Raw genomic sequence first — 20,997 nt, 5'->3', positions numbered from 1 at the left:
CGAAAACTATACGTCACGGTGCCGGGCGTTGTACTGACGCTTTTGAGTGGTTTGCGAGGCCTTCAGTCGAGTATGGGCAAGCTGGCGTGCATGGTCCGCGAGGGCGATGGCGTCGCGCGCATACTCGCTTGTTGAGATCGCAGCAGGAGGAAGTGCCGTGTCTAGAGGCAAGGTCGGTTCGCGACCGTACAGTAGATAAAATGGAGAAAATCGGGCGGTGTCGTGCCGGGAAGAATTGTACGCAAATGTGACGTAAGGAAGGGCAATGTCCCAGTTGTGGTGGTCCTTGGAAACGTATACTTGGACAGCATATCGGTAAGAGTACGGTGTAACCGCTCTGTCAGGCCATTGGTTTGAGGATGGTATGAGGTAGACAGCTTGTGTTGAATGGTGCAGGAACGCACGATGTCGGCGATAACTTTCGAGAGGAAGTTACGACCACGGTCAGTAAGCAGCTGTCGCGGGGCGCCATGCACTAAGATAATGTCACGCAAGAGAAAGTCCGCGACGTCAGTGGCGCACTGGTAGGGAGAGCCCGCGAGATAGCGTATCGGGTGGCGTAATTTGTTGCGACGGCTTCCCAATTGTTCCCACAGGATGACGTGGGAAAGGGACCGATGAGGTCTAATCCAACACGAAAGAATGGTTCCACAGGGACGGCGATCGGCTGGAGATGACCCGCAGGTAGCACCTGAGGTGTTTTTCGACTCTGGCAGGTATCACAGGCAGCAACATAGGGTCGGACGGAGCGAGTGAGACCAGGCCAATAGAAGCGGTGGCGGACGCGGTCGTACGTGTGGGTTACACCAAAATGTCCAGCAGTGGGTGCGTCATGCACCTCAAAGAGCACAGTGTGTCGTAGATGTTTTGGCGCGACAAGAAGATCAGAGCCATCAGGGAGGAAGTTCCATCAGTACAGTATGCCGCCCTGGAGGACATATCGGCGAACGGATGCGTCGATAGGTGTTGAGCGCAGACGCTCGATGAGTACTCGCAGCGATAGGTCTCGGTACTGCTCATCGGCGATGTTAGCGAAGGCAGACACAGAGAAAATGCCGTTGGTGCTAGCATTGTCGGCGTCGTCAGGCTCGTCTACCGGGTAGCGAGACAGGCAGTCAGCGTCCTTGTGTAGTCGGCCAGATTTGTAGGTGACAGAGTACGAATATTCTTGGAGGCGTAAGGCCCAGCGACCAAGTCTTCCTGTAGGATCTTTCAGTGAGCATAACCAGCAAAGCGCGTGATGGTCTGTGACAACGGAAAGGGTCGGCCATATAAGTATGGGCGGAACTTCGCAAACACCTAAACTAGGGCCAGATACTCACGATCAGTGATGGAATAGCTGCGCTCCGCGGGCGAGAGGAGCCTGCTGGCGTAAGCGATAACACGGTCGTGGCCGCGCTGGCGTTGTGCCAGTACTGCGCCAATTCCTTGCCCGCTGGCATCAGTACGGACTTCGGTAGGCGCAGAAGGATCGAAATTGGCCAGAACGGGAGGAGTTGTGAGAAGGTCGATTAGAAGCGAGAATGCAAAGGTCTCGTTATCGCCCCCCCCCCCCCCCCCGCCTGGAAAGGCGCGTCGTTATTCAAAAACTCGGTTAGCGGTCGTGCTATGGCCGCGAAATTTTTTACGAAACGGCGGAAGTACGAGCAAAGGCCGATGAAGCTGCGCACATTCTTGAAACACTTTGGAACACGGAAGTGCGTAACAGCATGGATCTTGCCTGGGTCCGGTTGCACTCCGTTCGCGTCAACGAGATGTCCAAGGACGGTAATCTGGCGATGGCCGAATTGGCACTTCGATGCGTTGAGTTGCAGACCGGCTCGCCGAAAAACGTCCAGGACTTCTGAGAGGCGCTCGAGGTGCGTAGCGAACGTTGTGGAGAATACTATAATGTCGTCCAAGTAGCACAGACACGTGGACCATTTCAAACCGTGAAGAAGGAAGTCCATCATGCGTTGAAAAGTGGCAGGAGCGTTACATAGACGGAACGGCATCACTTTGAATTGATAAAGACCATCCGGTGTTACAAAGGCAGTCTTCTCGCGGTCGAGATCGTCCGAGACAATCTGCCAGTAGCCGGAGCGAAGGTCAATAGAGGAGAAATAGAGAGCACCGTGGAGGCAATCAAGGGCGTCATCAATCCAAGGTAGGGGATACACATCCTTTTTGGTAAACCTGTTAAGGTGCCGAAAATCCACGCAAAAGCGCCATGATCCATCCTTATTTTTTACCAGTACAACAAGTAACGCCCATGGACTATACATGACGGTTCAGTTATGTTCTTGGCAAGCATTTTGCGAACTTCGGCGTGAATAACTTGACGCCCAGCCGGTGATACTCGATACGGGCGGCGATGAATAAGAGGGGCATCGCCGGTATTAATTCGATGTTTAACAGCTCTAGTTTGGGCCAAAGGACGATCGTCAAAGTAAAAAATATCGTGGTAGGAAAACAGAACGCGGTAGAGGTCCCGAGCGTGCTCGGACGGCATGTCGGGCGCAATCATTTTCTGCAAGTCGGCGATGGTACAACTAGCCGACTGCGATGGTAGAGGAGGATCGGCTGAATTGTCGTCTACTGCAATAGATGCTACTGAGTGATCCTCCAATGGGCAAAGCTGGGCCAGAGACATCCCGCGTGGCAGCACTTGTGTCGTCAAGCCAAAATTGACCACTGGCAGGCAGACGCAATTCGTCGCAATAGATGAAACTGTATGAGGTACTGTGCTCCCGTGTGTAAGGAGGACGCGGCTTGCATAGGAGCCGCGATGTAGTGACCGACGGGGACTGGTGGGGATGACACGAAGTCAACGTAAGTCAGTGCCGAAGGTGGCAAGCAAACGAAGTCGACGGGACTGAGGCGACTGGGGTGTGGTTCAGCGGGATCCAGAACACGCAGGTCAAGGCGGAGAGTACTGGCGGAACAATCGATGAGAGCAGAATGCGCGGAGAGGAAGTCTAAGCCGAGGATGATGTCGTGGGGACAGTGGGCGATGACTGTGAATAGCACGATAGTGGAGCGATCGGCGAAGGAGACACGGGCGGCAGACATACCAATTACAGAGGCTGTTCCGCCATCGGCGACACGGACAACAGGCGTCGTGGCGGGCGTGATTATTTTCCTCAGCCGGTTACGAAGGTCAGCGCTCATTACCGACAAATGCGCCCCAGTGTCTATGAGAGCAGATGCAGAAACACCGTCGACTTGCATGGCAAGAACGTTCAGATGAGTGGGCAACGTCAGTAGAGGATTTGGCGGCGTAGGGAGCAATGCAGCGTCACCTCGAGGTGCTGCATCGTCTAGTTTTCCGGCTGGGAGCGGCGTCCGAAGGGAGTCGGCGAATAGGGGCGATGTGGCTAGGGAGAGCGAGATTGTCGTCGTTGGGGCGAAGGCGAACGAGAAAAGGGGTGGTTAGGCGCAGGAGAATCTGTGGTGGCATTATCGGAGTGGGCAGTATAGGGACGAGAAGGGCCACCTGGGGGGCGAAAGTGAGCAGTATAAGTAGAACGGTTCGGGGAACTTCAGCGACTGCGACAGTGCCGAGAAATGTGCCCGATTCGATGGCAGTGAAAACAAATGTGCTTGTCGTCTGCAGTGCGCCATTCAGATGTGTTGCGGAAACGTGGTGGGTAAGAAGATGCGGGACGGGGCGGAATTGACGAAGCCGGGTGGGTATCAGGGCGATGGGCCGAGCAGATGATGTGAAGACCCATGTTTGCGAACTCCTGGCGGACAACTGCCTGGATCAGGGAAACCGTGACTGCAGGTGCATTGGAGGGGCTGGAGTCGAAGGCAGCCGGATAAGCGGCCTCGATCTCACGCCGGACGATTCTGGTAACATCACCAGTGTTTTTGGGACGAGGAGCGTCGGCACAGGAAGATGTCGCTGGGGTGTTGGGCAGACGGGCAAACTGCTGGTCGATACGTCGGCTTTTAGCGAGTTCCAGGCGGCGGCACTCTAATATAGCTGCATCCACCGACGCCACGTTGTTAAAAACGAGCAAGTTGAAGGCGTCATCGGCAATGCCTTTGATTATGTGGGAGATCTTGTCGGACTCATTCATGTGTGCGTCAACTGTGCGGCACACAGCCAAGACGTCCTGAATGTACGTGACGTAGGGCTCTGTTGACGTCTGCACACGGCCGGAAAGCGCCTTCTGCGCGGCAAGTTGGTGACCGTAGGGGTCGCTGAACAAGTCTCGGAGCTTTTGCTTGAGCGAATCCCAACTGGTGAGCTCATCTTCGTGCGTCCGAAACCAAACTCGAGGTGTGCCACCGAGGTAAAAGACTACGTTGGTGAGCATGATCGTAGGGTCCCACCGGTTATTGCGGCTGACGTGTTCGTACAGGCTGATCCAGTCCTCGACATCTTCCCCATCTTTGCCCGAGAATACGCCAGGATCACGGGGAGCAGGGAGAGTGATGTAGGTCGTCGAAGTGGCAGCAGGTGTCGGAGGCGGCGGAGTCGAGTTGTCGTCGCCGGGAGCCATCAAGGAAGGCCCGACGTACCGTCCACTGCGAAGCTTCGTGACGAGGTACAGGGAACGTCCACCTCCACCAGATATGTTACGTAGGAAGACGCCGATGAAAAGCTATATACAAGTATATTTACGAGGCAATACGCCGCACTTGGCCAAGAGGCAATATGATGATGAAGATGATGAAGCCTCAATCAATGTCACAAACCCACTATGGGGGATAGGCCACGAATCAGGTGGTAATATGATTGAATAAATAAAAAAATTTTGTTAATAAATAACGAACACAAAAAGTAAAATAAAAATATAATACAAGATGAAAAATAAACTGTGAATACATGAGTGAAACTAGTGATGAATACTGTGGTAAACCTTGCGTTGATAGGAATACTAAAAAAAGAATAATAATAAAAAAGAAACATATGCTTAAACTTGAGTAAGCAAAAATTTTTTTTGAATAATCATACCAGAAGGATTTAAACTGTTCATTTGTGCTTTTACTTTTTGAATTTCCTAGACTGAAGTAGAAGTAAATCAATTGTGGAAACTAAGAACTATTAACAAGGCGTTCTTTTTGTGCCCCTTAGAAAATGATAAATGGCTAGGCAAACGTTCCTGTGGCTGTATCCCAATACTGTTGCTCCAAGGGAGAGAATAGCAGTGCTGTTTAAAGGCAATCCTAAATTTTGAAGTCGGATTTCTAGACATAGTTTTCGATGAACAGAAAATCGCCGACAGGATAATAAAAAACGATCTATAGATTCCGGTTCATTGCAGAGGTAGCATAGAGGGGATACCGGCAGACCACTCCTGTGCAAGAGGCAACAGCCCGCGCTAGCCTCTAATCGTCGTCGTCGTCTTCACCCTGCTCGCCTCTTTGTCATCGCAAATACTCTTCCGTAGCAATATGTTGACGGCATACGAAAGCCGTGACGGGATGTGAAATGTTCCCTTGCAAGCTTCGCTTGTGTTTGTTCTTGCTCCGCTCGATGCTTTATGCGAGCCATCGTCTCGTCGGCACTAAGTGCACGCTTCGGCGCCATTCTGGATTGTAACCTTGTAGCTAACAAAGCTGCTTCCTCTCACTCTCTCTCTGTTCCATCGCCAACATTTTCCCCACTTCCTCCCTCTACTCGCGTTGCTGTGGCGGGTAAGCACGGAGACAAGCGCGGCAGCTCCTGCAGAGCATTTGAGAGAGGTCACGCCTAGTTATGCGTCCAGAAGGCATTATGCTGAGGCGACGCGGCGTAAATCTTCACACAAGCTTCTCTGGTCATCTTTCTCTTGTGGCACAACCCTGTCATGCACTAACGCGATAACGTTAAGGCCCCCGTGTCGCAGAAAATGCGGTGTCGACGCTGTGCGCGTTGCTTGGGGAATAATCATTCTGGGCCGCTATTTTGTAGCGATGCCTTATTCTATGCTATTCTTATCATCCACCACACACGGCCGCCTGATTGCGTTGATAATGTGAGCAGACCGTCACCATATTCTTTCTCTATGCCGTCACTCTGACCAGTGGCCAAGCGCGGACAACCTGAAAACGCAAATAAATCGGAAAAGGCATCGCTACAAAATACCGGCCCTGAACCATAACTGCGCAGGCCCGCCACGGGGCGCCGACCTTGTCTTGCGTTCTTTACAACGGTATTCCTCGGAATCTTGTGAACGAAAGCTCATGAACAAATGTCACAAAACAAATCACCGACAGCGCATGCCTTTTATGTTTTTGTGGCACGGCCACATCTCGACGACGTCCTGACGCGACCGGCGTTAGTGGCGTTCCTCTCCACTACGTACTGACGTGACCGGCATTAGCGGCGTAGCGAACAGCAGCAACAGCAGCAGTGGCAAAGTCGAAGGAAGAGGCAAAGCAATCTTCGCTTTAATAAACTTGAGACGTCATCATATGTTCGTGTAGCGATTCATTCGCGCGGGTGAACGCTGCAAGGAAACATAGCTTGCAGCGTCGATGACCGCAGCCGCGCTGATTTCAGCTGATAGCAAATCACTTGCTTTGCGCGGCGGCAAAGACGCTCGCAAGTGTTGGCCTTGGCAATGCTGGCGGGTTCTGCCGCCTTCGGCATGCCCGGCGCGTTTCCCCGCGCTAGTGTGGGACAGCGAGATTGAACGCTGAACTGAATCTCCCAGAACGGGTGTTCAACAATATGCGGGATCAACATGTTGGCGCGGCGCAGCACACGACGCAACTGCTGCTGTGCAGTAGAAACAACGCCCTGCCAAATCTAAGGTGCCTCAGAATGCTGGCCAAGAGAACCTCCGCAGACAAACACGCTTAAAACGGGGCGTAGGAGTTCATATGAACGCTCCCTACACTGGCGTAATCTCCCTTTATATGCACCAGCCGGATCTTTCAGTTTGTCGCTGAGTCGTGCGCGCGTCGTGTGTTTGTAGGCTTACTGTATAAGGCTGCCGCAGTAACTCCATGTGTTTGCCTCGTGGAGCGATGATCGGAGAAGAGCGCGATCAAACGGGAAAACAGTGCCGCGTCGATGAACCGTGGCGAAAGCCGGCTTGGAACGCTCGTGCAATGTATAATAGAACACATATGCGCTTGCCGACGCGCGCAAGCTCGCGTCTGCGTGCTGCCGCATGCGAGCACGGTGCGGCACACTCGCGCGCGTCGAAACGCGGCGCGAGCACGGAGATCTGTTTCGGACAGATATCGGCACTCGGGCTACGCAGGGGCTACCTCGCGTCCCCACGCGCCTGGTTACGCAGCCACGACGTGGTTAAAAACTGTCAGCGAGGAAAATTTTTGTCATGCGAGAGAATGCCTCCTAAGCGAGTTACCAATCCTCTTCCGTATCGGGCATGTTTCCACCATTTTCGTGGGCTGATCGAGGAGATTCCTAAAATTCCTAAATGTGTGTGATTCCTAAAAATGTAGGCCGATGTGTACTACTGGGAAGCTGCCCCTAGGTCCACTGTTCGCGGTCATGTTGAAGATATATGTGCATATTTATCTTAAATTAAACAAATAAGTAAACACAAGTTAAAAAAGGGCGGCTGAACCATGTGTCGGAGCTCAGGTAGACAAGGTAGACGTACATGGTGGTTCAAGTGATTGCGTATAAAAATGCATTATATGTCCTCTGTCCTGCCTCCTCCCCTATCTTTCACGTTCCTTATTCGCCCATCTCGTATCTTATTCATATAATATTTCACGCGCAGTTACGTGGACCTGGTCTTAGCGTCGATACTTGTTGACCCCCTCCCCCCCCCTACCTTTTTTTTTGTTTGACCAAGATGCCAGGTTGTCCAGTATATGGGTGCTAATTACACCCGTACCAATTTTTACCTGCCCTTCTACTGATTCCAGCTTCTTGTGAGCACTGGTGAAAACACCTTCCAGACGCTATTGCCTCGCGCGAGCTCTACTTAGTCCAAGCAAACGCACTTTAAAAAAAAAAAATGTGCCCTACGGTGGCTTTGCCCCAACATGCATGTATCTGCGGCGGTGCACCCTTTACAGGAGTATAGTGTAATGTTATTTTTCGACAATATTGACGGTAATTACGCCCCTTACTGTAATTTAACCTTCTTTATGACTAATTCTAGCTTCCTGTATCGCTGAGACCTACATTTTTATAGCGTTTTCGACGTTCTTTGATGCTCTAGACGGGTGAAAGTGTCGTTTTCTTTTTGCTGAAAGTGGTTACAAGATACCCAGGTCATGTATACGCCAAGCCCATGTGAAGTTAGCTATACTCGCGCGCAACTTTCTGTGACAATGAAGGGAAAGCTAGAAGTTCCGAGTTTCCGCTCGTGCTTTGGCACCTAGTAGTTCGGCACCATTTGGCAGCACTTTTGGGTTCTCGGAACAGACGCCCAATACACGCATTTACCACGTGCGATGGCTTCGCGTTTGTCCAGACGCAGAAGGGAAAAGCCGCCAAATTAATCAACTTTAAGACTCGGTGGCGTCTGTTGTGTACCTTAGCTGTCGTAAATAAGGTGTTTGCTTCCTCTTCTCCAGCTTAAAGTAATATGGATGAATATGTCAGACTACTTTCAGAAGCGCCTTCGCTAGTGCGCGCTTTGTCTTCGTAGCTTTTCCTTCATTGCCACAGAAAGTTGTACGCGAAGGTTAGGAAACCTTGTCCTCAAAATGTCTGTTGGTTGGATTCGATCACAGTACCGCCAGCACAGACGCCCGCTACGCTAACCATTACGCCAACAGACATGCATGCCTCAAGGGGTGACATAGAACGTCCTTAAAGGGACACTAAAGGCAAATATTAGGTCGAGCTAGATTGAAAGACTATGATTCTGTAATAACGAAGTCTTCATTTGTAATGAAAATAGCTTTTCAAAGCGAGAAAATGACCGCAATAGAGAATCGGAGTGGCGCCATCTGTTGTCGACTATGGTACCTCTTATGTGTGGCATCAGCATCTATGATTCACAGGGAGGGACCGCGACCCGCCACTGTGAATGGCATCGCTTTTTTTTTCTGTTTACAACGACCGAAGCGGCAAGTTGTGGCAATTGGCCACCCTACCGGCTCTCGCAGCGGAAGCTGCCGGAACCCAAGCAGACAGACAGAATAACTCACGTAAGCTGAGCACCTACAGCCGGCAAGCAGTACGCTTCGCATCTAGAGCTAAATAAAGAGTATACAAAGGACATAACCACATAGAGGGTGGTCACGTGGAGATGACGTCAAGTCCTCCGCCTTGGCACGGGCGGTTTGAATTGAAATTTAATATAGGCCAAAAATTGATTTATTGGAACGCATAAAACGATGATATTCTTCTAGACGAATACTCCGTTGATCTAGCTCGACTTGATACTTTCCTCTAGTGTCCCTTTAATAATTTTCCGCACGCAAGCCAGCGCATGAAGACGCTTGGCGCGTTTTCCGAACGCCGACGGTTTCCCCTATAGTTTCCTATTGGTCCTGCCTCGTGCACCAGCGATGTGCAACGCATGCAAACACCACTGGCGGCGCTCTTAGTCAGGCCAGCGTTGTCAGACGTTTCGTAGCTGACACGGCTGTGTTACTTCTATCCAGCAGGAGTCACGTTGCACCCGCGCGAGACCCCTTCGAACACCGTCCGTGGATTCCAAGCACAACGCTGTACCGTGCTCAGTAACTGAAGCGCAATACTCGGACCGCTATGGCAAACGGTGTTTTTTGCGCTACATGTGAGCGATAATTAGTGACTGGGTCGCCAGATTCAGTCATATTGTGTCGCAAATGCCCTCGCTTTCATTGTGTATTGGAGGCGAGGACTTACGGAGTCGTTATCTCTCGGAAGCGCTTCTCTTGCGCAGTATGAGAGAATGCGGCGCGCTCCTCATAGGCGGGGCTGTCGACGCTCACAAATAACGCCACGCGGGAGCCTTCCTGGACATTTATGTAAGTATTCTCGAAACGAGGGAAGTTTTTTACTGTCAAAATAATAATCTTGGGCAAAAATAAATCACAGAATGGCAACGGCGGCCGCATTTCGATGGGGGCGAAATGCGAAAACACCCGTGTACTTAGATTTATGGGAACGTTGAAGAACCCCAGCTGCTCTAGAACATTCCGGAGCCTCCCACTATGGCGTGCCTCATAGTCAGATTGCGGTTTTGGTGAGCTAAACCCACAATTTATTTAGCACAGAATGGTTTACAGGCAATGAACACGTACGCTGAACGTCTACTGCGCGCGGTCGCCATCTACTCCCCCGAAGCGGCTTCAAATCAAATCAAATCAAATCAAAAATTTTATTCATCTTCATTTGGTACATAGGTTTTCATTTCCTGTCCAACCTAAGCACAGCGTGCTTGTTGGTTGTTCAGGCAGCACAGTGAATCATCGAACGTGTACCACAATACAATGAAGTAAGGCATACTAGTACGTACTAACCATAATATACAAAATTATAGAGACACAATGACTACAACTCGAGCAAAATTAAAACTAAGTAAATAAAAAAATAAAGGACATAATAATAGGTTGACAATGAGCCATACGACAACTCACAGAATATCTAAGGAGCAAATTAGGAAAGCAACCTTCCACATGCAAGAGGCCATCAGTGATTTATATGCAATGATGAGCACAATTTCCTTATTGATTTAGTCAATTTTCCTTTAGTTTTTAAATCTCCAAGCGCTTCTCCAAGTTCATTAAATATCTGCGGCACGTAATATCCCCTTACTTTTTTCCCGTAATGTGTAAAGCATCGTGGGTTAATGTATGTTTCTGTCTTTCTTAGGGCAACGTTTTTCTTGACAGGTACTTTGAAATCCTTTGCATAGTAATGACGTGTGAGCACAGTGTAATAAAATAGTTCACGCATTTCCAGTATGTCAAGCCTATTGTATTGTTCCTCCTTGTCAGCCTGTTGCAGCATAGTTCCGCAGGGGACACTGTTTACTATTCTTTTAATTATGCGGTTTATGGCTCCCATTTTGTGATCAGAACAAGTTCCATACAATGTAATACCGTAGGTTATAATAGATTCAGCCAGCGCCATGTATATGGTGCGCCTCAAGTGCATCGAAGTTTTACCTCTTAGGTTGTACATCATCGCAGACGCAGCTCTAAGCCTGTTACATATATACTGCACATGATCATTCCATGTTATATGCTCATCAAATATTATTCCGAGATACTTGATTGCATGTTCAAATGGTATAGCATTACATGTGCGCGGAGTGCAATGAGAGTTATGTAAAAAGAGAGACTCCCTTAGGAGCATTCGTTTGTGTGGGTTTCTAAAACAGATAAGCTTTGTTTTTTGCCGATTTAAATATATGGAATTTTGCGTCAGCCAGTCTATTACCCTGCACACATCCTCTTGAAACAAACAGGATGTGTGACCTTTCATGCTTCTTGCATGAAAGGTCAGCGTTCGCGGAGAGCAAATCATGTGAAAAATGTTCTTATGTTAGGCTGTCTGTATAATCAAGTGGAGCATAACAGAATGAAGCCTCAACGCAGCGATCGCACGGGTTCGCGGTGACTGATTCTGCGTCTGCATGCATGTCTGCACACAATGTTTCGCGTTTTCGCATAGTGCCGTGAGCTTTAGGCCGCAGAATATGAGCATTTGACAGTACACACGCTGTGTGGGCGCTATCAGACCTGCTGAAAAATAATTTTGTTATATCTATGGACTTCGACGCCTACAGCGACTTGTGATGCGCCGTCGCGACAATTCAAACTTTTTTCTTTTCTTCTAAAGCCTTGCACGTTTCAATATTATTATTTCTCAAGTTGCTTCGCACTGTATCTTTATCGGTCTACTCAGTGAGCAATTATTTTTTATTTATTTCTTTATTTACAAATACTGCAATCCCGTTACGGGATTTTCGCAGGTTGGGGATACATTATTATGACATGATTACCAGGCCAAACAAAAGAAAAATTATATGTACTAGTAAAAAGACAATACACGAAATAAATCATGAAATAAAATATAGGCTTCGAGTACAACTGAATCAATGCATCTACTGCAAGTGCAAATGTAACAGAGCGAACAAAAAAGAAAATTACATAAACAAATTCAGGGATGGCTGCAACACCACATCGTTGGACAGCTGATTCTATTCAGTTAAGACCCTAGGAAAAAATGAGCATTGAAAGCAATTTTTGCGGCTAGTGAAGGGGATAATTGTTAGTGCATGCCGTTGCCTTGTAGCATAACCTGTTGAAAAGGAAATAATCCCAGAAATATCTGCGCTGCAGTATCCCTCAATGAGCTGAAACAAAAATTTCAATCTGAGAACACGATTCCTTTGGGTTAGAGTTGGCAGACTGGCTCTGCTTAGCAAGGCTGTCACCGACGTGCGCCCAAAGCTGTTATATATATAACGAACCGCCCGCTTTTGAATACCTTTTACCAGGATACCATATTATAGATCCGTAACCTAAAAGCGGCAGCACAGTTGTGTTAAATGCAAGAAGGCGAACTTCAGGTGTTGTCAGTCTCAAAGCCCTCCTGAGAAAGAAAAGCTTTTGATTGGCGGAATTGCATACAGCGTTGATGTGTTTGTTCCATCTAAGATTTTTAGAAATCCAAATACCAAGATATTTTATGTGCTCAACCTCAGATAGCAAGACATTACATGCCGAGTACTGGAAGTGCAGATTTCTAATTTTGTGCGAAATTTTCATAAATACAGTTTTGTCAAAATTGATAGCCATTTTCCAGTCACTACACCATTTTACAACTTTTTCAAAAGCTTCATTTAGTCGTAGTTGGTCACTGACGCTATATATTTCTGAATACATTACATAATCATCCGCATATATACTAATTTTCACGGGAATGTCATTAACGATATCATTATTAAGAACTAGAAACAACAGTGGTCTGAGCACCAAACCCCGTGGAACACCAGACTCAACGGGAAGCCTCCGAGAGGTATGGTTCTTAAATGAAACATATTGATATCGGTTTGAAAGATATGCAGAAAGCCAAGTAGCAATTTTGGCATTAATCAGAGTAACATCAACTTTGTGGAGTAGCGTTTTGTGGGAAACCTTGTCAAAGGCTTTCGCAAAGTTTATGAAGATTGCATCGACCTGCTTACCTGAATTTATTGCCTTAGTGAAATCGTGTACAGTAGTTATTACTTGTGTGCATGTAGAGAAGCCCTTTCTGAAGCCATGCTGATGGCATGATAATATTTTATTCTTTGAAAGGAACTCAGTAAGATGTTTATGTATTATATGCTCCAGAAGTTTGCATGATGTTGAAGTCAAAGGAATAGGACGATAGTTCAAGACGTGCTGCTTATTACCATTTTTGAAGATAGGTTTCACTGCTGCCGTTCTCCAGTCGATTGGAATCTCGCCTTCATTTAGTGATTTAGAAAAGAGCAGACTCAGATATTTAGAGACCCATGGCGCATAACGCTTTAAGAATTCATTTGGCAAACCTTCTGGACCGGGTGATATTTAATATCAAGGTTAAAGAGCATGTTAAGTATTCCATTCTCATTAATAGTAACGTCAGACATAGGGGGCTATGAAGCATGAAATTATAGCAATGAACCATTGTATTGCGTAAATACAGATCTAAAATGTAAGTTAAATGCATCTGCTATTACTGCACTATCATTGCTCAAAACACCATTTACGACGAAAACATCATTAATTTGCTTACTGGGAGAAATTAGCCTGCAGAACGTTTCAGGAGATGTTGAACTAAATTTAGGAAGTTTCTCCCCAGAGTAGCGTTGCTTATCTGAAGAAACTTTCATTTTTAGCTCGAAAGAGAGTTCGGAAATTTTAGTAAGCAAAGCGCCCAAGTCTATTGCGGTAGCTCTTTTTGTCTTCACGCGCTTTAATCGTCTTCTTAATTGCAATGTGTCTCGTGAAATCCAAGGAGAGTTGCCTTTCCTTTTCTTTAGCATGCAAGGGACAAAGCGTTTGATGCAATCATTTAAAAGATCTTTAAATTGATTCCACAGTGTATGAATGTCTGCGCTGCTGCCTTGGAATGAGTCAAAACTAAACGAAAGCATATCCAATATGGCGACATCATCTGCGCGCGAGAAGTTGAGCACGGAAGTGACATCAAGAGATTTCTTCACAAAGACGCCCGAAAGGGTCAACAACACAGCAGAGTGATCGGAAATTCCAGGCAGTACTTCGCACTTTGCTTGCACCGTAATAGAGCCACTTACTGCGTCATTACGACCAAAATGAGCGAGGAAATACATTCAAATCCGTGAAGTCAATGCATTGACGTATACAGGCGTTGACGTTAACGCGGTATAGATTGATTCTAAAGCGGTAAATAGAAAGTTGATCAGCGATAATATTTATTTAGCTACATGATCAATATTATCAGCAATGTGATTATCTCCGCTTATCCGCACAGCACCACAGTGGAGACTGAGTTTGTCTCACTACTACTGGAGATTTCGGAAGAGTCTATTACAAATAAGAAAATAAACGCCCACTATATAAATGTTTGTTCTCTTGTGTGAAACCTAACGATATTGTTCGAAGCAGCTTCCTCGATGCGGCAGCCTTTAAACAGTAGTCTGTGCGCTTCCACAAATTCACCGCTTGAGAGAAGGCATGATTACTTTCTCGGTTCTGGGAGCCTCAGCAAGCGTGGTTCCTTTACCGGCATCGCTGAGATTTAGCTCCACGACCTGAGTCGTCGCCCTGCTTGAAGTATTGGGTGACGCTGCCTCATTCCCAGCGTTGCTCGTGTCAGGAACTCCGTCGCGGGAGCTGATGCCGCTCGTCGCCGGCTCTTTGCTCGCTGAGCTGACAGTGTGACTGGGGTTAGCCGAGCTGGTGGCGTTGACCGAGCTGACGGTGTAGCTGGAACTGGTAATCTTGGCAAGACTGGAAGCAGTCTGGCTGGCGGATACTGTTTCGTGTAGCGACTGGCCGGTGGAACGATTGTTGAGTCTGGCCGACGAATTCGCCTTGACAGACAACGGTGCATGCGTCTCCTGAAAAAGCGATCGGAAAGAAAAAAAAGCGTAAGCGGGAGATTGTCTTGAACTGTTCCGTGCGTATGCGATTACTCAACGCATCAATCACGGCGACGAGTCGGAAAACTCGTGTTGATTGGAATTGATATCCGAACATCGTACCGACACGAATTCGATTTTTTGCACAAAATGCTGAATTCCGTGGAACAGTGAACCGCGGGACGTGGAAGGGTGGATTCACATATGTTATACTGTTATCGCGGCAACTTTTACATATATGCACACTTCTACATTAATGCGCAAAAGCCATGCTGATTTTGATAGTATGGCAGAGCACCTTGCACCGGAGATTGAAAAAAAAAATCTGATTTCGCATACTTTACTGCGATGGGTATTTCCCATTTACCTGGCCAAAAATAACCGAATAGACAAAATAACGCAACTTTTGCTTTTAATCAAATGCCAGAATTTGTACCGTTGTAAAGGTCGTCGTGATAACCGTGTGGGAGGGTCGTTATATCAGTGATACTCTTCGCAGGAACGTAAAAAAATGGCTGTGGCTTAGCTAAGGTTAAGCCCAGGATGCGAAGCATACTAGTCTTTATTTTAGTTGTTGAACCACTGTTCAGCCTGGTGAACTGCTGTTGCTTGGCTATATTTGGTTCGGCTAGACGAAGAAACAACTCATGCGTTAATCTGCTTCGCTTTCAAGAGTGGAACGCGACAGCGTTCCCGTCGACCCGCCAAGGGGTGTAAGACAATGGGCTACGGCGCAGCGACTACGCGCCCCGCATTGGACGCGGTGAGCGTCGAGCAACGCAGCGTTCGGCGCGGCAACGAAATGTGCGCCTGAGCAAGCGACGCACGCCTGAGCCTTAGAAACAGCTCGTTTCTAAGGCGACACCGCATTCACTAGAGGCGCTTTTGCACCGCTTTGAAGCATCGTACTCGTGGCTCAGTGGTAGCATCTCCGTGTCACACTCCGGAGACCCTGGTTCGATTCCCACCCAGCCTATCTTGGAAGAGTTGAGCCAAAGCCACCTAGAAACAGTCTCTGTAGCACGCCGCAACCTTCGCTTCTCATTCCAACGAGCAGCTCTGTCTCCAGGACGCATCTCACCTCGTGAGTGTCTAGCAGAGGCAAGCGCAGCTGCTTATATACCGCCGCGACGGCGCGAGCGACGGCGCGAGTTGGAGCCCCGTTTCTCCTCTGTCGTGACGTCACGGTGTCACGTGGTATTGAAGGCGACACCGCCACGCCTGAGGAGCTGGGTTGAGCTCTAGTAATATGCTTCGCATAAAAATTTAATTGTGGAGTTTCCCATACCGAAACTGCACTGCGCGTTTTGAGGTACCGCGTACTGGACGGATCCGGTATCGCTTTGACCAGGGTGGTATTCTGTAAGAGTCCACCTAGTGGACTGTCCATTTCGGCCGCTGCTAATTGGCTAGGGCGGCTCGTCTCCTCCTCTCTCATACAGCTGCGTCCAATCAGCAGCGGCCCAAATGGATAGTCCACAAGGTGGACTCTTACAGAATACACCCCCAGAGAGAACCTGAGGTTGACGTGCATATAAATTCTTTGACCTGAGGTTCTTTGGCGTGCATATAAATGTAAGTGCACGGTGTTTTGCAGCCTGACATCGTGTCCGGAAGCTCTCATCTGCGTTCTAACTGCACCTCGATAAGGACGAACGAAAACGCGCAAAGCGTCTCAACGCGCTCCCTTGCCCGCAAGGAGTTAATAACTCGACCACTCAGCGGCGTTCAAATGGACATTAATGCTTTCGCACTCACAACTCATAAGATGTGCTTAGGTGTCCTTGGTTCTTTCTGAGCGTTCTGCTCGACGGCGTCCCTGACAACCTTGTAGAACTATGTTGTGCGAAATCCATTCAATCGCACTATTACTCCGAACCACCTCCGAACCAAGGCTATATACTACATGGGATACAGTGTAATTTGTGTTCAGCTCACCATTATCTGCCAGTGACGTTACTACGGGTGGACCTCTCTGATAATAGGGCGTGTCAGGCGAAAGTCATTGAGCGAGAACGTTGAGCGCGTTTGGAAATTCAACTCCGCGAAGGCCTACGAATGAGAAGTATAAAGGAAAAAGAAAACCGAAACATAACTAGCTATTTAGAATGTCGTAAAATAATTTTGAAGTGAGATGTACAATCGAGAAGTGCGGCTGTATTTGAGTCGAGGCTTCTCCGGGGTTCCGTTTTCGGGCTGGCCTTGACTTGTGGCCCACGGACTTGTGCTTCTTGGCACCGGCGCCTTCTCCGGACGGCTCAAAGCTGACCTCCAGCTCCGGCGTCGTGTCGGAGGCGCTGCCCCCGCGTCGGTCGCTGAGCAGCCTGCTGTCGAGTCGTGCGTGCACTACCATCGAAAGGGCTATCACCGTTGAGCAGATCACGGAGAAGATGGCCAGCGCCATCATCAGGCGTGAGACTGACCGGCGATCCTCGCGCAACCTGGCGGTCGTCACCAGGGGTGCCGATGAGCCCGTCGTCGTGGTCGCCGATTCTCCGCCAGCCGAAGGGCCACTGTCACCACTGCTCTGTCTTCTGAAGCTGCCAGCGCTGCCGCTATCGGGATCCCTGCGGAGTACGTGCATGCTCGTGGCATATCAGTGCATGATTGCGGAGGCATTGGAAGTGCCCAGTGAGCGAGTGGTTTGGGAATGGGCGGGGGTGGCCACGCGAACGCTCAGGGCAGGGCCCAATATACACACTCTTAAATAAAAGCTTGCACCCTTTGGGGCTTATCTTGACCCACTACGGTAATCGTCATCTGCCTTGCCTGCGTTTCCTGCATTGAAAAAACTGCGCTCGCTAATTTCCTGTCGAGAATGCTATGTCACGTTGATAACGCGCATGTCGTTGGCGACTTGGAAGTACCGGGCGCGCAGCGTTGAAGAAGGTATATGCGGGCAAGATAGATGGCGATTATTGTTTTGGGACAAGAAAAGCCCCGAAGACTGCAAAGATTTTTAAGATGGCACGGTTAGGCCGCAATATTCGACTACGATGTTGCATGGGAACGCTTCATCGGTATATCAGAAGCAAGCCATGCTTCTCTCAGCGGGCTATCATGAAGAACCCAGGTGTCATGCATAAGTTGTCTCCATCTTACGCCCCCAACTCATTGCGCCATCCAATGAATGTTGCGCAATGCGCGACTGCTTTTCTCTGTTATTGGCGCCTCTTTTGTTATTCTGACAGATCGCTGGCTAGCTGTTCTGTACGCTTTCCACGATCTTCGCAGCTGCACTTCTTCCTCTCGTACGCAAGTGCAATGTATGCTATGCCGGTTTACTCATTAATCTGCACTACCGTCATTCTGTCTCATAATGTTAGAACTTTCACTTACCGTTCCGTCGCTAGTTGCACGATCTTTAGCGTGTTCTCGAGGTTATTTGTTCTAGTGCATGTCCCAGCCCCAAGCTCGTACGTTAGCACTCGCACAATGCACATTTACTTTATATACTCCTCGTTTCAGAAATATCGGCAAGTCGTGGTTCTAGACTTCAGAGTGACGGCCCCATTTGCTCTAACCCAGTTTCATTCGTCTGAAAGTTTCTTTCTCGCGGCTCGAGTTTCATGGGATACTTTTTTAGTAGCTTCTAAAGGCAGACTGCCAAAAACGAACAATCGAGCCCTTGCGGGCCGTTGACATTACGCTAACCTCAAGTTCGCGTCAAGTGTTCACTATTACCTGAGTAGTTTGGCTGTCATACTCCTGTAAGCTTTCTTATTCGTAAAGGTTTCGAGTGCAATGCAGCACCCTTGGCTGTTTTAGACATTCGGATTGTCTCTCACTGGGAAATCACTCACTGTTTACGAAAGGTGGTGTTTTGAGAACTGGAACTATGCAGTTGTAGCTCGCAGGGAACCTCATCAAAAGCACGACAAATTAGTGTCACGATCATTTTACGGTAACTGTTAACCCAGAAGCATTTTTTGGATGGCTCTTCCGGAACTTCGCAAACCTGTCACTGTAAGCAACAAGTTCCCATAGCCGTCAAACTTCTTGAACTTCACGTGATAAGGATAGACGTCGGAATCGCCATGCGCTATAGGAACTCAAAACTCTCGATTTACTTCTAGGCTGGCTGAGAAGGTTCAGCGACAGCAGTTCTTGCGTTCTCTTACTTTGATTTTGGAATCCAAGCCCAGGAAGTTGGTTAACACATGGAAACGCACTATGGTTATGATAAAAGTGCCTCAGGCAGGCTGGACGGCGTTTCGACAGGTGTGCCTCTCTTTGTCAATGGCGATCTTGTCATTCCTGGCGTGTTATCTTAGCGTGATGTTGTCAGTGGTGGGCAACGCCACTTGACGTCGCTCTACTAAGCACTAAAGCTATCACGCCAGGATTGACCAGGCCGTCAACGACAACGTCAGAAAGCCTGCCTGAGCCACCTGATCGCGGATCATCCAGCTTTTATGCAACCGCTTAGTTCTGCAAGCAGCAGACTTAGATAATAGGGAAATACGCGTCGTGCGTATGCAGTTAGACGCACCCAGATGACTCGTGAAGCGGGTCGATGTCCGAACTACTTTGGGGTGCATTCGCGGATAAACTTGACGCAGAAGGCTTCGGCGACGCTTGGGACGACGCCGCGGCCAACCAGGCGGTACTCGAAGTGCCAGGCGACAGGAACGCGTGCTCGAGAAACGGTGACAGCTCACCGGCGTAGCGCGGCACGTCTCGGCCAAACCCCGGCGTTCTTCCGAGGCCGACTGGTGGCGGGTGCCGCGATGGCTGCCGCAGGGGCGGAGGCGACGATGACATAGATGCAGGAGAACGTAGAGCTAGCTAGACGTCTCCTCGAGTGCACGGCTTTGGTTTCCCTCTGCCGATGGTGTATGCCCACTACTGATCAAGGGACGAATGCGGTGCGAAGCTCGGTAATGATGGTGACGATGACGATCCCTGACTGCGGCGCCTATCTACTGAGGTAAGTAGGCCAAGGATACAGTAACGCTGGTACAAGTGCATTGGGTGCGTCAACATTAACGCTAAATGATTGAGATGAAGAGGAACAGAAACTAAGGAACATGATGTTTTATTGTCCCTGAACTGTATGCTCATACTCGCTACGTGGAATAGGTCGCTGATGGGAACAATAATGCTAAATGTAATTTATTCAACGTACATGGTTTACAGTGCGTGCAAAGAATGACTGCTAAGGTCAATAACTTGATGTCTGGTTACGGGAACTAATCGATCAGCGTTTCACAAAATATGAGCTAACGCATGCTCATTAGAAGTTTTACCTAATAATTAGATGCTGCAAAGTATGCTGCTTCCAAGCCTAATATTCTAGACATAGTTGGGCTACGGAGGGAAAGCAATGCAGATAAATGGGTTCGTTCACAGTGGACAGCCTCTCACGCCCATTCACGCTAGCCAATAGCATACAGCGCGATGCATTTTTATCTGCATTGCTTTGTGCATCGCAAGGAAACGCTGCGCTTTTTTTACAGCGAAGCTGTATACCTCTACCTTCCAAGGAAATTTTCGTGTCGTGGTTGGTGTGGCAAGCAAGAAAGTACCCTTACGTGTGTCGATCTTCAAGATAATGCCGTGCAATGCCGGGCCGACCCGCGGTGGAAGCGCAGTTCGCCATTTAGGGGCCCACATACACAGCTTCGCTGGTCACCCTTCTTCACAGAGTGGAAGGGTACTGAGTTTTTCTTCTCCTGCTGTAATTGACTTCGGTGGTGACGCGGCAGTTTGCATACAGAGAGCGGTGCTGAAGCGTTCGGGTGTGATGGGCAGCTGCGAATGAAGGTCTCGTTTGCAAAAATTACGTCAGATCGAGCGCATTTGATCAAATGAACCTTTCAGGTCGCGAAACCTTCAACGGAACTTGACCCCTTTTAATTGCCGGAGACGAGTTTTACTCGGGTACAGTTGCTTTTTGCAATTGTTGCCACGGTAGAGACTGCCTCATGCACGTGTTTGGGAGCCCTTTTTAACGCGACAGCGTTAAGGAGCCCGTGTCGCAGAAAACCCGGTGTCGGCGTCCCGTGTCCAGCGTGGCGCGTCGTTACCCAGGCCTTCCATGTTACGCAAGGAATTG

At 48.7% G+C, this 20,997-nt stretch overlaps 2 protein-coding genes across 2 annotated transcripts in view; one reads left to right on the top strand and one right to left on the bottom strand.

Moving 5' to 3' along the window:
• LOC135908555 (endothelin-converting enzyme 1-like) overlaps positions 1-20,997 on the top strand; it is a 66,368-nt gene that overhangs the window by 12,545 nt on the left and 32,826 nt on the right. The window lies entirely within an intron of this gene.
• LOC135908564 (mucin-1-like) lies at positions 14,247-19,864 on the bottom strand. Its single transcript, XM_065440366.1, has 3 exons — positions 19,432-19,864; positions 17,080-17,506; positions 14,247-14,918 (listed from the first exon to the last, which is right to left on the bottom strand). The coding sequence occupies exons 1-3, from the start codon at positions 19,701-19,703 to the stop codon at positions 14,514-14,516; spliced, it is 1,104 nt and encodes a 367-aa protein (XP_065296438.1). The 5' UTR covers positions 19,704-19,864; the 3' UTR covers positions 14,247-14,513.

Source organism: Dermacentor albipictus, chromosome 1, assembly GCF_038994185.2.
Source record: "Dermacentor albipictus isolate Rhodes 1998 colony chromosome 1, USDA_Dalb.pri_finalv2, whole genome shotgun sequence".
Lineage (NCBI taxonomy): Eukaryota > Metazoa > Arthropoda > Arachnida > Ixodida > Ixodidae > Dermacentor > Dermacentor albipictus.
This window is presented reverse-complemented; position numbering and strand designations above follow the sequence as displayed.

Excerpts from the sequence above, each read along its gene's own strand:
- LOC135908564 (XM_065440366.1), bottom strand. The coding sequence starts at position 19,703 with ATGTCATCGTCGCCTCCGCCCCTGCGGCAGCCATCGCGGCACCCGCCA. Across the intron at positions 17,507-19,431 it reads CCGCTTCACGAGTCATCTGG|GGATCCCGATAGCGGCAGCG; the intron begins GTGCGTCTAACT and ends CGTACTCCGCAG. Across the intron at positions 14,919-17,079 it reads TACAGCCGCACTTCTCGATT|GAGACGCATGCACCGTTGTC; the intron begins GTACATCTCACT and ends TCGCTTTTTCAG.